General features: G+C 38.0%; 1 protein-coding gene across 1 annotated transcript in view; it reads right to left on the bottom strand.

Annotated features, from left to right (window-relative positions):
- LOC119737135 overlaps positions 1 to 18,486 on the bottom strand; it is a 98,263-nt gene that overhangs the window by 63,643 nt on the left and 16,134 nt on the right. The window contains exons 3-6 of the mRNA XM_038211252.1: positions 11,241 to 11,399; positions 10,596 to 10,709; positions 3,192 to 3,326; positions 541 to 648 (exon numbers count right to left, since the gene is read on the bottom strand). Of these exons, the coding sequence (XP_038067180.1) occupies positions 541 to 648; positions 3,192 to 3,326; positions 10,596 to 10,709; positions 11,241 to 11,399 (516 nt within the window). The remainder of the gene's footprint in view (positions 1 to 540; positions 649 to 3,191; positions 3,327 to 10,595; positions 10,710 to 11,240; positions 11,400 to 18,486) is intronic.

The following is an 18,486-nucleotide window of genomic DNA, read 5'->3' as shown; positions in this document are numbered from 1 at the left end:
CGCGAAACATAATAAAGCAAGGTATTAAAATACACATGAAAATGGGAATATTTCTCATCCTTACACTAACACTAAAAAAGTAACGTAAAATATAATGGTATCGGCCATACATACACCGTTCTCATCTTTTTTTCTCTCGAATCCCCACACTGTCGTACACGTAAGTTCAGGCAAAATATTAATAATAAAACACGACGCCAAGGACTGAGCCAGATGGCGAAGGATGAATTGATATTAATGGATTGTCAGTATAAAGGCTCGTCATTTGCAGGGAACATTATTTTTTTGTCAATGTCTTTTGTGGTTTACCTTACCACTCGAGCCACAAGTGGGCGGTAAGGGACCGATGACGTCATCCTCAGTGGCACTGAATCGCATCCCTCAATAATTGTCACGTACAAATTGTTTTGTGTTCTTTTTTCTGCTTCTTTTTTTTCACATGCAAAGACAAAAACTATGCCTGCATGGCTAATTTTGTTGGTTTTATCATGTCTGCCACCAATCTTAAAAGCATGCTGATACCATAAAGTGTATACTCACATGTTTCTATTGGGCAGAAATTTCTCCTAATTTGCATATCTTGGTCTCGATAGTAGCACCATGGTCCAGTGCTATTGTCGGGGTTGCGACAGTAGTTCTCATCTAAACCTGTTGTAAAAAATGGATTAGTGAAAAGAAAGGATTTACCTATATAGGGCCAGGGCCTACCCATTTTTTTCTAAAAGAATTTGTTGTCTTTTTCAATGACAGTCGCCATCACGCGGCCAAAAGCTGCTCCATGACGTGGCCGCTATCCACACAAATTGAACAACTAAAAAACCTAAAACAGTAGGCCTACGCCTACATTCAATTAAGGGGGGATGGGAAAAGTGCATTGTGTTGATCGATGTATAGGTTTTCCCGGCTATTTTAAAAGATTTTTCACTCAAATTCACCAACTAGCCTATATCATTTAATTTCGTCCGCGAAAAATTGCACAAGCTTTTAACAAAATCACTTTAGTCATTTACCATTCAATTATAAAGTTTGATCACCCTATTAAGTCAACGCGGTCGAGAATATTCGTCATTACAGATCAAATTCGTCATTACAGATCCAAGTCCAGGTCTAAGCTGTTGCCAAATGGCAGCATTTAGATATAATATTCGTCATATATAAATCAATTAGACGAATTTGATTTCTGAACACGATTCGGCGTAGACGAGACGAAATCGAATACTCCGGGTCGAAAACGTGCGCTCATTGTTTGAATTTGCTTGAACCGAATTTGAAATTGTCTGACAAAAGACGAAATTAAATATTAGAAGTGCACTAAATCGATGTTGCTGGACGAATTTGAATATACGAATCGGTGAATTCGAACGAAAAATGTTTAAAATTAGCCGGGAAACCTATATTATCTTTAATTTACAATTAAACACAATTGATCTGTTTCTACTGTAGGTTTGCCGGCTATTTTAAAACGTTTATCATTCGAATTCATCGTTTCTAATATTCACATACGTGAATCAACATCGATCTATATGCACTTCCAATGTTTAGTTTCGTCTTTGCCAGACAAGTTCAAATTCAGTTCAAGCAAATTCAAAGAATAAGAACACGTTTTTGTCCCGGAGTATTCGATTTCGTCTCGTCTACGTCAAACCTTGTTATTCAGAAATTAAATTCCTCTAATTGATTTATATGAGACGAATTCGATCTCTGAATGCTGCCACTCGGCAACAGCTTAGACAAATTTGATCTGTAATGACGAATATTCTCGACCGGGTGACTAAAGAGGGTGACCAAACGTTGAAATGGAATGGTAAATGACTAAATTGGTTTTGTTAAAAGCATGTGAAATTTGTCTCGGACGAAATTGAATGCTAGACTATGTTTTGAAATAGTCGGGAAAACCTATAGTAGAATGTCATGCAGTGTAAAAATCGGTTTGTTAGTGCTATTTATGCATATTTTGTTCATAATTCTACACGCTTTGTCAGTAATACTTTCAATTATTGTAGGCCCTTTATTCGGCTAATTAGGATTAATGGATCGATCATAATATCCATGGCATTTTATTTGTAACCAAATGAGACATGTTTTATTCTTCAGTTGTTTAAATAACAACTGTTACGGATATTAAGTGTTACGGATGTTGTTTAATAACTTATTAGTAACTACAGGCGTCGTGCATACGGTATTGATGAGTGAGAAACAAAACGGGAGGGGATAGATGCATCTTTGTTACACACATTTTTGCAGGCATGGCACCCTGTTTGTTATTTATATTCGACCATGACCTTATCCGAATAGCTGAGCGAGCCATATACCTTAAGGCTTTATTTTACAAAGTACGATGACATTGTAATGCAGAAAAAAACAATTTACTGGTACAGTTGCAAACATGAAGGCAGGATCGCCAGCGTGGAATCAATACCCCCATCTGTTTGTATAGGCCTATTATGGGTCTCAATTAGCGGTATATTTCATGTCTTTTCATTTTATTTCGTCGACCATTTCAAAGGCAAAATGCATTATTATGTCACACAATGGCCACTGACTCATCCGTTGGCGCCAAAATCACAAAACATCTGATGTGAAAAGGCAAAGTCTGGAGAGGATGACAAAGGCACCGATACAAAGCAAACTGCTCCGTAACGGATTTTCTGAACAACAGCTAGAACAGTTGAAGAGGGTCTTCGTGATAGAATTGACAGCGTGTCCGGATTGCTCTATATGGTAACTGCTAAGTTCCGACACCCCTTTTCCGACAACCCGTTAGGCGGAACATAGGGGTGTCGGAACATAGGTGTGTCGGAACATAGATGGGTAGGAACATAGGTGTGTCGGAACATAGGTGTATATACCACCAATACTACCTTTAAAATGCACGAAAAATTGTGAAAACCATGATTGGAATGACTTGATGTTTTGATAATTATGCGAGATTATACTGCCGGTTTGCCTTCACGCAACGGGCTGGTTGATTTCGACATGTAACATTATCACTCTCAAATCAAAAATATAAAGAGAATTGAATATTCTACATTCCACATTTCAAACCGTTTGAATGAAGATTCATGATGGACCTATTTTACCCCAGCGTTATCTAGTCTTTGACGGATGTGGTTTTGCTTGATAGAAACCTTAAGGCATTTCCCTTTTAGCAGTCGCTTTCAATATAGGAAAATTACACTTTTGTGATATACCTGCATCTGGGTACGAGGTTGAGTTCACGTCTTGGTCTTGTACCTGATCCCAATGTAGGCAGCTGTAGCCACTCTCCGTGAACATAGCCTGATCACGATAGTCAGTCCCGTTACCCGTCATGCATCCAGAGTGCGCTGGGAGCGAGGTGAATAAATGGAGTTTTAAATTAGTATTAAGACAATGGTTTAAGGAATTGTGCACGGGACACACGAAACCAAATCCCAAATATGAGGGCAGTTGTATCTGGCAGTTTTATCCGTCAGTGACATCGCACCATTCATCAGATGGAACCCCACCCCTGTGGTTGTTTTTCCTCCCCGTTCTGCCTCTATTGGGAAAAAAACACCAACGCACTGTAACCTGTATTTTTGCAGGTAAACGATTACGGGTTTGGCAGATCTGAAGGTTCTGAAAACAAATGGCGCGTGATGGGGGGGGGGGGGGCACTTTAATTAATGGCCTCACTTGGTAAGGGAGGGGCACCTAGGAGGGCGCAGTTTTGTTTGGGTAAAAACAAAAGAGTTACCCAAATCAATGAGCGTTCTCTTATTGTGTCTGACACCTCAAATAACAATAATGAATAATAATAATTGTGCTTATATAGCGCTTTCCATCGCATCAACGATCTCAAAGCGCTTTACAATTATCACCCTGTTCATCAGGCCTTGGGACCACGCGGCACCGATATCAGCGCTCAATCGGTCCTCGACCCTCACAGGTACCCATTCATACTCCTGAGTGGAGAGAGGCAATTATAGTTAAGTGTCTTGCCCAAGGGCACAAACACCAAGTTCCTGGTACGGTTCGAACCCACGCACCTTCGTACATCGAGTCAAACGCCGTAACCACTGGACCATGACGTTCTATACAAATAGGCTAATGCATGTCATGGGAGTTTGCCGATCAAGAGTTCGTGTTTGCCTTCCCAAAAATTCTGAGGAGGGGCACAAGGGACTGGGGGCAGGCCTCGAGCGGGTTCGTTCCTCATGCTCCCTCCTTGATTACGTCACTGGAATAAAATGTTTATAAACGCAAAGAAGATAAATATAATTTGAAAGTAATCAAAACTAAAATCCAGGTGTAGGCCCTAAATAAAAAAAAACTTGTTGAAAAAAACACCCCAACTTTTGTTTGACTCAGTAGGTGAACAAAAACAATTCCGTGTTTTGATCCATCGAGGACGAAATGCACTAGAGCGCCTTATTTCATTTTCCGTTTATTCTAGATTCTGGAAACTGAAACGCTCAATGAGCAGACTAATTACATACAACGAGATCATTCATCATCTCCGAAATGAGGCCGTGTAAAACAATACCGGGTATGTCATACAACAGTCTAGGGTTTCAATTTTAATGGCCTGAGGTATCCAGGATTTTCAAAAAGGGGGGGCACAAAAACTTTGTGCGCGTTGCACGCATAACGAGACTGAAGCGCGAAATCCCTTGCGGGCGGGGTTGAGGGCACTGGAAGCTCTACGATTTTAGATGTTCTCTCCATCATGAGTATTTTAAGCCATTAAAAGCAAAATTCACAATGTTTATTTTTTAATTTCAATAACACTAATTGTTTCTATCAAATATAGAATTTAAAGTCACTGTTGATGTTAGTTGAAATGAACCCCAAAATTAGAAGGTGCTGATGACAGCCCCCGGGTGAAAAAAAATGAACATGTGTTATTTTGCGAGCGAGCGGAGCGAGCGAGCCAAAAAAAGTCAAGTTTACTATTAAAACATACATTTCTAACCAGAAATTTGCCTTGCAAACAAATAAAATAAAATAAATTGAATTTCATTAGGGGACAGCCTGCCCCAAGCAGCCCCTACCCCCACCCCACCCCATTTTGGTTGATGTTATTGTCGTTTCATTTTTTTTTTTTTTTTTGCTTCCATCATCATTAATAATATCCTTTTCGTTTTGCCCCTCTCCTGTCATAAAAAATTTGATGATATTAGCAAAAAAATTTTTCGTAACGTTTAAACGTTTAGTCAAGACTTCAAAAAGACTGCCGCCTGTGTCCCAGCATAATGTGTGGTAACTGCGGTCACATATATACTTACTTTGTATATACACTTGTATACACTTTAAGTATAACCACCATTTTTTCCATGTTCTTTTGAAATCTGCAGGCTAAATAATTTAAGACGAAATGAATCGTCTGCATTCTGCAAGTGTTGTCCAATCACTTCAAGAAATGTCAAGGCCAGAGGAAAATCGTTTATTTGTATTTTTTTTGGGGGGGGGGGCTCCGATTTTCTTAAAAAGAAAACAAAAAAAACAACCTTTTATTTAACGGAAATGCAAACTACATCCAAATTCCAATTTCCAAAATATGAAAAACTTTGCCTGCACAAATTTCCCGAAAGCGGCAGCATTCCTGAGCTGCCGCTTTCACATACAAGGTTTCAAAATAGTCACATACAAGATTTCTGGCTACGCAACTGGCAGTCCCAGGCATCACAGGGGAGCCTCCTAGCAACAGTATTTCTAAGCAACCAGGTTGGAATGTGATGGGCATGCAGCCATGCACCTGTGGCTCAGATAGCTAATCACTCCAGTTGCGCGTGGAAGGAAGTCATATTCATGAAAGCAGACGGTCCGTGATGAAAGCAACCAATGGCATATTTATTTGCCGGCAACCGGCTCATTTCATTGGCTGAGATACTATTATCACTGTTTATCATCTAAGAATCTTCCAATTACTGACGGCAAGTTCTCAAAGGACAGCTGAACCCAAATGTATATGCTTTGTAACGAACAAGAGTGGCATTGTATCAATTTGAACAATGCGGCTATCAATCATTCTCTGGAAAGGCTGTTCGGAGCTGAGATTTTATTTGGGCATTTTTTTTTTCTCAGAGACAGGGGAAAACTTTATGCGAAAAATGTGGGAAACTGAATTGAACGTGAAATTTAACCTCCATGTTGTGTACATGCACATAGTTAAACGATTGGGGAATGATATTCCAAATCCAAATAATTCATTAAATGTAGGGCTCCCGATGTCTTTTTTTTGTAGTACGATTTTATTCTTCGCTTATTTAAAAAATAAAACTGCATGGCCTACATTTTTTTGTAAATGTTACTCTAGAATATAATTATTTCGGAATACATTTTGAAATTAAGTTTGAAGTCAAAGGGCTGTTGATAATCTTATTCGTATTCCTTTTAAAATTAGGAAAAACTAAGCATAATTCTTATTAAAATTTCCCCTGGAATCTACAAAAGAATTAACTGAGAGTTCAGAACTTAATGGGCAAGGGTGTTTGAAATCGTTTTACTTTAAAAATAAATCGAGAGAACAAGACATACTAAATCGTATAAAATACCCCCTATTTATTTGATGTCTTTCTCTATCTGAGGCCGGGACAATATAAAAGGGATGACGATTAATTCTTCGTGTATTTAAAAAATAAAACGCATGGCCTACATTATTTTGTGAAAATGTTTTACTCTAGAATATATTTTGGAATATATTTTGACGCTATTTTAAAAATAGGAAAAACCGAGCATAATTCGTATTAAATTTCCCCTGGAATCTACAAAAGAATTAACTTGGAGTGCAAACTTTAACGGGCTAGGTGTTTTTTAAAATCATTTTGCTTTTAAACAAATATTTAGAGAACCAGACGTAAATCTCTCTCTGAGGCTGGGAAAATAAAAAAAGGGGATGACGATTTTATTCTTCATTTATTTAAAAAAAAACCACATGGCCTACATTATTTCGTGTACCGGTACATGTTCTACTCTAGAATATATATTGGAATATATTTTGACATGAAGCATTAAATGCAATCAAGTGCTGTATTAAATGTGCCCCCTATTCCAGCCGGGAAATAGAAAAGTGTCTTATAAAAATATATTCTTGCTTTGAAATAAATTTTGAGACAATGATTGACAGGCGACCTTCAAAACTTATACATTGTATATTTTTGTTGATAATTATGTATGATAGTTATGTTCAAAGCGATTGATTTGATGACCGCCCGTCCGCCCGCCATAATGACTCCTCAAAAACGAAAAAGATAGCCATGTTCTCAAAGGGATGTATTTAATGCCCGCCCGCCCTAAGGCCAAAAAAAATAAGTCTCCGGTTTCTGGTATGGAGCTTGCCCAAAAAGTGGTGCGGCAACGCGGCTTTTTTTTTTTTACCCGATTGTTTTGCCTCAAATGTCGGCTGATGACTGCAAATGGTGCCCGACTAGACTTAGTGCAAATACATGGGAGTCCAGAGAAGCCACATAAAGCTTATTCTCGATCATAACCCCATCTAAAAACTTGCCCAAGGGCACAAACACCAAGTTCCTGGTACGGTTCGAACCCACGCACCTTCGTACATCGAGTCAAACGCCGTAACCACTGGACCATGACGTTCTATACAAATAGGCTAATGCATGTCATGGGAGTTTGCCGATCAAGAGTTCGTGTTTGCCTTCCCAAAAATTCTGAGGAGGGGCACAAGGGACTGGGGGCAGGCCTCGAGCGGGTTCGTTCCTCATGCTCCCTCCTTGATTACGTCACTGGAATAAAATGTTTATAAACGCAAAGAAAATAAATATAATTTGAAAGTAATCAAAACTAAAATCCAGGTGTAGGCCCTAAATAAAAAAAAACTTGTTGAAAAAAACACCCCAACTTTTGTTTGACTCAGTAGGTGAACAAAAACAATTCCGTGTTTTGATCCATCGAGGACGAAATGCACTAGAGCCGGGAAATAGAAAAGTGTCTTATAAAAATATATTCTTGCTTTGAAATAAATTTTGAGACAATGATTGACAGGCGACCTTCAAAACTTATACATTGTATATTTTTGTTGATAATTATGTATGATAGTTATGTTCAAAGCGATTGATTTGATGACCGCCCGTCCGCCCGCCATAATGACTCCTCAAAAACGAAAAAGATAGCCATGTTCTCAAAGGGATGTATTTAATGCCCGCCCGCCCTAAGGCCAAAAAAAATAAGTCTCCGGTTTCTGGTATGGAGCTTGCCCAAAAAGTGGTGCGGCAACGCGGCTTTTTTTTTTTACCTGATTGTTTTGCCTCAAATGTCGGCTGATGACTGCAAATGGTGCCCGACTAGACTTAGTGCAAATACATGGGAGTCCAGAGAAGCCACATAAAGCTTATTCTCGATCATAACCCCATCTAAAAACACGTTAAAATTGTGCAGCAGCAGGATTCCAGTCAAACTAGTGAATTTGGCGGTTTTGAGACATCATCTTTCATTGAAAAAAAAACTTTTTCATTTTGCCGACGCGCATGGCTACGGCGACGCGCGCGCATACCAGAAACCGGAGACTTTTTTTTTTTTGGCCTAAGACAACTCGTAAAAAACCCCCAAAAAAACCAGTTGCGAAAAGGGGGGGGGGGGGGGGGGGGGGCACGGGCCGGGTGTGCCCCCATCTGGATCCGCGCGTGTGCACAGACAGTTTAAGCCTCGACGTACCGAAACTTTATCATCTCGGTCAAGCGTAATGGGTGGTGTACTTCTGTGTTGTGTCAATGTCAGATACATAAGCCAATGGCAGATATGGAGAGCGAATGTTCAAATGGAATGGCGGCTAAATTGGGACATAAATGATATTACTGGTATGATAACGTACTTTATTAACGAATGAAATACAGGAACTTATATGTTCGAGTCTCAGCTCGTAAAAAAAGTAAATTTGTTTTTTTAATTGCTATTTTTATATCACTATAAAAGTTAATCACTTTTAAATGAGACATCGAACGAAAAATAAACATCGACTACGTTTAGTTAAGGAAGAAATTACTTTGCGGCACAACAGTAATAGGCTAGGCCTGAAACGTGATGACGTCACGCTTTGTTTAAGGTGGAGACGAGAGCTACCAGGCTTCCATAGGAAAATAAGGAAAGTGTATTTAATTAGTAAAAAATAAACTATTGAAACGATTTAAGCCCTAGTGCGTGGGTGTCTACCAGTACTTATACCAATAATGACGTATGTCCCAATTCAGCCGCAGTTTTGCCTTTATATCTGAGATTGACACATAAAGTGCACCACCCGTTATGCTTGACCGAAATAATGGTCGGTATCGGTGCCAAGGATAAAACTTTCCGTGTACAGGGTGAGTCAGAATGATCTGGACCCAACTTAAAGAACATTTAAGAATATGCAGCATTTATCAAAACAAATGCAAATGAGATATAATATAGGCTGGTATTTTGGACATTGGTGAACGATATGTTATCCACTGTACCATTTTGAAGAAAAGTGCTGGCAAAGAACACACGCTAAAACACTCTGACCTCGGTTCCATGGCTCAACAAATTTATTGAAATCGCGTACTGATGTGACTGCATTGTTTGAAATGCAGCCCAATCAGTAATGACAACATGTTTTTAATATTTTCTTTAATTTGGGTCCATATCATTCTGATCTACCCTGTAGGCCTCAGGTCAGTAACTTGATACCCTAGACTGATGATACTTACCAGTATGGTTTTCACGATCTCATTTCGGAGATGAATGCTCCAGTTGTATCTTATTAGGCCAAAAAAAAAATATTCGGTCTCTGGTCAGACCAAAGTTCCGGAATTGAAGCGGCGACGCGGATTTTTTTTTTTTCCTTTTTTTTTTCCTTCAAGCTTGGATTGTACGGACAAGTTGGGATACTATTTTGCTTTGTTGGTGTCCTCATGTACATTGGTGTCCTTCATAATTTGCCTTGGTGCTCTCGATCATTTGCCATGGTGCAATTTCCCATTCCTTGGTGCTCTTTGGTAAAAAAAAATTGAGGAGGTGCGGCAATAGAGGGCGCTGTTGGAGCTACCGCGGAACATTTTGGAAAAAAAAAAAGATTGACGCGCATGATTAAAATCGAAGCGCGCGCTGACCAGAGACCGACTTATTTTTTTTTGTTGGCCTTATGCTGCTCACCAGGTGTTTGAGTTTCCAATCAATCAAATAATAAAAAATTATCTAGAACAAACGGGAAATAAAATGAGGCGCTCTAATACATTTTGTCCTTGATGGATCAAAAACACGGACATTTGTTTTATTCACCGCCGAGTCAAAATGTTGGGATTTCTTTTCAAACATTTTTTTGGGAATAAATTTACACCTGGATTTTATTTTGATTACTTTCAAATTAAATTTTATCTCATTGGTGTTTTACAAACATTTTATTACAGTGACTTCATTAAGGAGGGGCTGGGGGAAGGGGAACGCCCCGATCGAGGTCTGCCCCCACTGTGCCCCTCCCTCCTCAGGTGTTTGGGGAGGGGCACAAGGGGGAGTTAAAACCCCATTGGGCGCCCCTCTAGAATATGAGGCTATTTATTAAAGTGCCCCCAATCCTTTACGTAAACAAAGTATGATGCCATTATGTCTCAAGTGTGATGTCATTTTCAAATTTAGATAGCTTATTTTGGCTAGCTTACCATGACACGGAGGAGTTTGACAGAATTCTATACCAGTGCGGCCATCCGGCGTCTGGATGTAGCACATCGGTCCTGCCTTATCACCCACGAAGCGGCAATAGTTCTCCATTAAATCTGTCAAATAATCATTTAAAAAAAATACGTCAATCGTTTACCATCCATCGAAATGTTCTTTTCACTTGTATCAATGGCAACACGCTACCGAGACGTTTGAGGGATATGTTGCAAATTGAAACATCAAATCCGAATTGAATAAATTCAATATCTTAGTTTGGGCATTATATGAATCTATCTTGATGTACTATTTTCAATAATTGAATCTTAAAAAGTGAATGGATTTAAATGCTATTCATGGGTTTCTTTGAAACGGCTCCACATTAAACAACTTCACATAATGTTTGATCAAACCTGTTAGAACAATTCTCTGATAATGTTCAGACAATGACGCATACTATAACATCTCTCTCATGTAAATTTTATTCCCTATTGTTTTTTTCTGACCAAAACTATTACTATTGAGCATATAAATATACGTCCTCAAAACGTGCCTACCAGTAAGTTATCTGTAATATGAACTTCTTATTAAAGAACACGATGTGTTAAGACTTTTTGTTGACATTTCAATTTGATTTCCCAACCACCAACCTGTGTCGGATCCGTTCTTGGGTCCGTACTCCCAGCCCGTCATGTTGGCCCAGGGTATGCAGTCGAAACAACTGGCCTCCCCAAAGGAGTTCTTGGGGCAGGCCTGCGAGGCCGTCCCATTGTACTCACGCGTGAAGACGTTAGCACAGTCCCACTGAGCTGTAACACCAAACAAAAAACAACGAAATGAATACATCGAGATACAGGGCGAGTCAAAAAAAGCGGAACCGAAAATTACATTTCATATTTTAAAGAAATATGCAGCACCAAACGTAATAATGACTGGAAAGCCAATTTCAAATACTAATTTTAGATGAAAATATTACTAAAATTGCTCAATCTGTTCAAAGAATATCACCATTTAAATATAATGACCCTAAAACCGCTTTCGTCCAAAAATGGCATTTCACGAATCGTCGTCACAATTGCCTTCAAACATCACCAGCATGGGCGTCGCGAGGGGGGGGGGGGGGGGCAAGGGGGAACTTGGCCGCCCCCCCCCCCCCCCCCCCAAAAATAAAAAAATTAAAAAAATTAAAAAAGGAGAAAAAAAGGAGAAAAAAGGGGGGAAATAAAAGAAAAAGAGGCGTGCAGTCATATTGCTGTAAACTTAATGGGTTGGGGGGGGGGGCAAATGTTCCTGCCCCCTCGAAAAAATGAAAATTGAGAATATGAGAATATGCTAAAAAAAGTACAGGGATTTCGGGGGAAAACGTGCTTTGCCCCCCGCTAGAAAAAAATCCTGGCGACGCCCATGATCACCAGCGATAAAACCTCACAATAAAAGTTAAAAATATTCAACAAAGTCTTTTTGAAGGCCCGTCTTAAAAAAAAAAGTGGATTTTATAAATCATTTTGTTTGCCCGACCAGGGTTGTTAATAAATATATTGTGTACTACAGTTGTTGGAACAAGTATTCTGTGTCATTTTCTTTGTTGTTCTAAACAGTCAAAATAACTTACTTTTTTTGGCGAAACAGGTTTTAGGGCAATTGCGTTTAAATGGTGATATTCTTTGAACGGATTGAGCAATTTCAGTATATTTTTCATCTAAAAGTAGCTTTTGAAATTGGCTTTTCAGTCATTATTATGTTTGGTGCTACATATTTTATAAAATATGAAATATAATTGTTGAGGTTTGGGTTCCACTTTTTGGGGCTCACACTGTATAAGTTCCCTAGCACTTGTTGAATTAAAAACAGTAATATGTGAGAATATTTAACAGGATTCAAATGGATTTATTGAAAGACCATAAGTTATAGTTTATCGATTGTTTCCTGAGAACAGCATGACGAGAAAGTTGGTTAACATTTAAACGCTAATTGTTTACACTAAAGTTCATGAAAAAACCATAAGAATGACCAAAATAAAGAAAAAATATAGAAAAATTACGAGAAGAATTTCGAGGACTGAAACAAGGTTTGTGGTGTTAAGATTTTTTTGTTTCGAATGCATTGACATCATTGTTTATATTTAGCACTTTTTTATTAAATAACATCTTGCATGGTTCACATTTTGTGTACACATGCACTATTATATTCAGCTTGTTGCATAAAATACAGGGTGATTAAAAAACAAAACGAAACCCAAATGTCGTGACTTTTGTGAATAGTGGTGTTCTGCATGTAGTATGTAAAATCTAGGATTATATGAAAGCCCAATTCATAAGCTTTCCTTAGTACTAGAATCATTGAAATCACTCATGTACTTTTCAAGTTACGGAATTTTAAACACAACCATCGTTTTAAAGTTCTGTCCACGGATCACAAAAAAGGTGTGCGTTCTTTCAGCAAACGAAAACAATTCACGCACATCCCTATTATGTGATTTGTTTTCGTTTAGCTGAAAGAACACTTACCTTTTTGTGATCCGTGGACAGAGCTTTAAAACGGTGGTTGTGTTTAAAATTCCGTAACTTGAAAAGTACATAAGTGATTTGAATGATTTTTGTACTAAAAGAAAGCTTATGAATAAGGCTTTCATATCCTAGATTTTGAAAGTGCTACATGCAGAACTTCACTAAAACAATGGTCCTGACATTTGGGTTTCGTTTGTTTTTAGTCACCCCGTATAATGAAATAACATCCAGCCACAAATTCTCGAAAAGCGACAACTCAGCCTGTGATTCTTGAATCTACATGGAAACCTTTTTAGTGCACAAACACCACCTTGCATTTCGGCAGTGATGTTGCAGTCCGAATTCTAACGGTACTGATATATTAATTTTAGCACGTATACAGCAAAGCATTTAGAATAATTATATGTGGACGACAAATATTTTTTGGTGGACGACAAATTTTTGGTTTTTTTTCTCCGTAAGTCGTTTGTATAATCAATCGAGTGGATTTTAGCTGAACACAGACAAACCAATTCTTGCATAAACGTATCATATTCCAAATGTCAGCTTTAATGTATACAAGTCATGTAGGCCTATGTCTGGGAGCCATGTAGCCGCCAAGCTCAGATTGTCTTGCCTCATCTAAATGAATCCATTTTAAAAAGAAGACAGATGAGAAGATGGACGAGGTTCGTGATGGAGAGTTCGAGGAGAGTCTACTACAGCTATGTCAGGGTGGATTAAGAGCATGATCCATCAAGACAACATTAACGGCCTGAAAAAAGACATTCAGGATGTCGAGAATAATTGATTCCCGGAAAATCACTTTCTAATTTAATGGTGTTCGACGTAGGCCTGTGCAGGTTTGTGGGGCCGAATGATTTTAATTAAATAGACAGTTCCCAATAATAAGTTGAATGTTGACTACATGACTTCATGATTGACCTTTTGATTTGTAAAGTTTTAAAAAATAAATAAATGGCAGAAAACGTTGATCTATCAACCATCAACATATAGCTTTTAAGGTATTAAAATAAGTCAATTAAAATTAGTCAGTTATATTCTAGCTCCATAAGATGCATGTAGGTTTTGTGTAGACAAAAACAGTTAAAACAGTAGGCCTATATCAAGACAGAAAAGCAGTACATTAATTCTTTAGTAAATATCTTGAGGTATTACAACAAATATCTTTTAAGCCACAAAATAAGTCAATAAAAATTAGTCAATTATATTCTAGCTCCTTAAGATGCATGTAGGGGTTGTGTCGACAAAAAAAAGTTAAAACAGTAGGCCTATTTTAAGACAGAAAAACGGTACATTAATTCTTTAGGAAATATCGTGAGGTATAACAACAAAAGAATCACTTAATGTGCAAGTCTTATCATCTAGAAGTCGGTTAATTTAAGGCCAATTCTAGCTGATGAGCTGTGGAATTCTTTAGAGCAACTTTGCAAGGAATTATTGCGTTGAACATAACGAGATATTCAACATTAACCTTTTATGTCGCCATTTTCACTTACATTTACTTTTCTATTGGCCTACCGAACGTTGTACAGGGTGAGTCAAAAACATGAATGCCAAATGTCAGGCCCATTGTTTTTTAATGAAGTTCTGCATGTAGCACTTTTAAAATCTCAGATATGAAAGCCCAATTCAAAAGCTTTCTTTCAGCACAAGAATCATTCGAATCACGCATGTACTTGTCAAGTCATGGAATTTAAACGCAACCACCGTTTTAAAGTTCTGTCCACGGATCACAAAAAGGGAAGTGTTCTTTCAGCAAAACCAAAACAAATAACATGGGGATGTGTGTGAATTGTCGTTTTGCTGAAAGAATGCACACCTGTTTTTGTGATTCGTGGACAGAACTTTAAAACGGTGGTTGTGTTTAATTTCGTAACTTGAAAAGTACGTGAGTGATTTGAATGATTCTTGTACTAAAAGAAAGCTTATAAATTGGGCTTTCATATCCTAGATTTGGAAAGTGTTACATGCGGTTTTTTTGACTCACCCTGTATGTTGAAAATTTCCGTATAAGCCACATTCGTAATAATCGTCTCTCAGAACTTTTTCCCTTTTATAGGCCTATGCTGAACGTTATTGATGTCTATATTAAACATATAAATTATTCTCTTTGTCCCAAATTTGACAGCATGGAAATAACATTGGTCTCGTTTAATAGCATTGCATTAACTATTAACTTATCAGAACTCATTAGATATACATTTTGCTCCTGCAGGCTTTTGTGTCTTACCATTCGTCATACATGTTCTTTTATTTATCATTCATTGTCATCATAAAGGCAAATAAATGTTTCACATGTTTCAAAATCTAATTTCACTAAAACAAATTGTTTGGGCGCGGCGTTGCAAAACGGTGCACTCATCAAGTGATAGAATGTAAAAACATTGCTGTGTATAATTATCACCGCTGTTTTTTGTTTTTTTTGGGTTTTTTTTTGCAGTCTGTTTTCATTTGGAAACTTAATACACAACCACATGGCAGTGCTATTAATTATTCGCTACATCGGTGCATGCATGGTTCTACTCAATAGTGCTTAGTACATCTTATAAATGTTCCCCTTAAAGGGAGCCGCGGACATGTTTGACCTTTCTATAGAAACCATAACTATTAACGACCATAAAAATGATTTAAAGGACAGGACATATATTCGCGGGTCGGAAAATGTTGCCGAGTATCCTGAAGACAATGTTGTTTTCAAAGTGGATGTTGTGTGGTCTCGCGCATGGGTCGTGTTCACGAGTCGGCCATATTGAATTGAAAGTTAGGTAAAATCTTAAATTTCAGAACTTGCGAAGAGAAATGAAAGCAAGTTTATGTGTAATATATTCCATTTAATTTAAAATTTGTAATTAAACATCAGTAAAATAAGGCTGCATGTACTTGCATGGTCTGGCGCCATCCCATTCAACAGTTAACAATTAATGAAATACATTCAGGGAACTCGACAAAAATGGCCAACTCATGAATAAGGCCCATGGTGCCAACTCAGCTCCTGTGCACTGCGCATGTGTATCTCTTGGAATGTGATTAGTGTAAAAGTGGTGTCATAAAGTGTTTAGAAATAAGATGCTTAAATTTAGGGTTGCTCCTACTTGCACGTCTGTGGCCCGTTCGTATGACGTCACAGGGGCACATCGTCCAAATTTACGTGGGAATGATTGAAACGTTTTTAAATTGTCTAAACTGACTTTAATCTAGGTAGGACTACCTAAACATATCGTTTTACACAGTTGAATCACAAACTAACAGCGCCTTTGGTGCGATTCATATTTTCATAAGGTTTTGGATTTATGGCACAGCGTTATAGGCCTATGACTGTTTATTGAGCGTGAAAAATTGTATGTTTGAATCAATAAAAGTCCGAAAACCACAATCGAGTTATAGATGGTAAACGACTGTTCTATATTACAGACAAATTGCGGGCACAATTGGTATACATGTTAATCAAAAGTCATTTGTTTTACTATGAATGACTCGAAATCACTATTTACTCTCAGGCTGTACCCATTTCAAAGGAAAAAGTTTCTTTAAGGCACTACTTTAATGAAAACTTTCATCTGTCACTGATTATCTGTGGTGGTTAATCCCAGACAAAGACTACAGTTTGCTATTCCTGGCAAGCAACTTAGCCTTTTAAATCGAAATCCAATTACACGCTTTGGAAATCAATCACACTCGCGTTTAGCTTTCGCGACAGACTAGCGAGTACAGAGACTCCAAACTGTATGATCCGAGTTTGGGTTGGCATATTCATGCGCCAGCCGAAGCCCAGTAATTCGGCCAGAAACCTCTTCCTTGTTTTGTTAGAAAACACGATCGGTGACATTTTCAACCAACGCCGGGATTTTTTTCCAAGCCTCTCAAAGATTTACTTATGAGATTTGGCGTGCAGAATTCGATTTAATCCCTGAGTGAACGCCGTGCGATGTGGATGTGACATAGACTTGACTTTTTGTCGATGAATGGAGATGTCAGACAAATCAATATAACAAGAGTTGAGTTTCCAATTAGCTTTGAAACCGAGGGCCAAAGACCTCTCTTTTTGTGGAAAGAGTTGAAAAAAAAAAGAACTCCGCTGTCACAAATAACCGTAATTTTAAAATGTAAAATGCGTCTGTATGCCTAGGTACCTTTCGCTGAGAGAGGTTTACGACGGCAGAGTAAAAGCAGGGTGACCGTTTTAGCCGAATTTCTGCTATAGATTGACAGATTTTATTGAAAAATAAATCCGCATTTATAATATTTATTCTCTTCAGCTGGGTTACTTCATGCATCAACTCAATAACAGTAATTTACCAAAATTCATTTGTGCAATGTTTCTAAAAAAATATTAAGTTCACCATTATTTCACAAGGAAGTCTCATGAATTTCATCGATCCCACACACTCACACAATGCTCCCTAAAAAACTGTGAAATATGAGGGGGCCAAGCTGTGTAGTTCTAATGACATCTCCTTGAAAAGCATCTCCAGTCTTTCTCTCTTTAAACGTAAAAACCAAAAATAAGCTGCTGAATAAATTAGTTATACAATTATTAAGGTTTTTCACGAGGATACAGGCTACAGGTCCCAGGTTAGGCTACAGGCTACATACTGTACTTCTTAATCATGTCATTATGATACTATTCCTTGTTAGGTGTTTGTGTGTGTCTGTTTTTTTGTAATCTGTATAATTGTTATGATTGTAACTATAGGGGCCTCTACTCGACAAGCTTTGCTTTAAGGGGCCCCGTCTCATGTGTTATGGTAATATTACCGACAAAATCGACTTTGTATGAAGCCCGGCTTCATAGCTTTGCCCTTTTTATGTGGAAAATAAAGTGAAGTGGAGTGTAGTGAGTTCAAGTGACTGAAGACTGTTGAATAACCGTCCTCGAAGTCCTTGAATTGGGTTGGACTTTTGCAACAATCAATCGTGATTAAAAATCTCAGGAAAACAACTCCAAAACGGCATATATCTCACAGCATTCTAACATACCATAATCCCTTTCACACATTCCCTTAATTATTTGGTAATTCTGTTTCTTAGAAAATATTATCAATGGACTGCACGCCTTGCACGAGTTAGACAAATTGAGCTTGATATATCTTACACTCTATTTTTAACCTGGCAAACGTATATACCATACCTAAGGTGATTCGGTCTGAAATTAACATCGTCTGAATAGAAACGGGATTGTAATGTCGGGGAAAACTCTAAATATCCAGCAAAGGTATTTTCTAAAACTTAAAACAGTGCCTCGCCGTTGAAAAAGTGCCTCATCAGTGTGAAATAGCAATAGTTTTTCTTTCTTTCAAAGTGAACTAAAGGAAGGGGCAGAAGGTATTCGCTTAAGACGGTTAAAAACAAACAGAAGTATTTGGAAGTCTCGTAGTTCATGTAGCCA

Source organism: Patiria miniata, unplaced genomic scaffold (genome assembly GCF_015706575.1).
Source record: "Patiria miniata isolate m_02_andy unplaced genomic scaffold, ASM1570657v1 HiC_scaffold_3, whole genome shotgun sequence".
In the NCBI taxonomy this organism is placed as follows: Eukaryota; Metazoa; Echinodermata; class Asteroidea; order Valvatida; family Asterinidae; genus Patiria; species Patiria miniata.
This window is presented reverse-complemented; position numbering and strand designations above follow the sequence as displayed.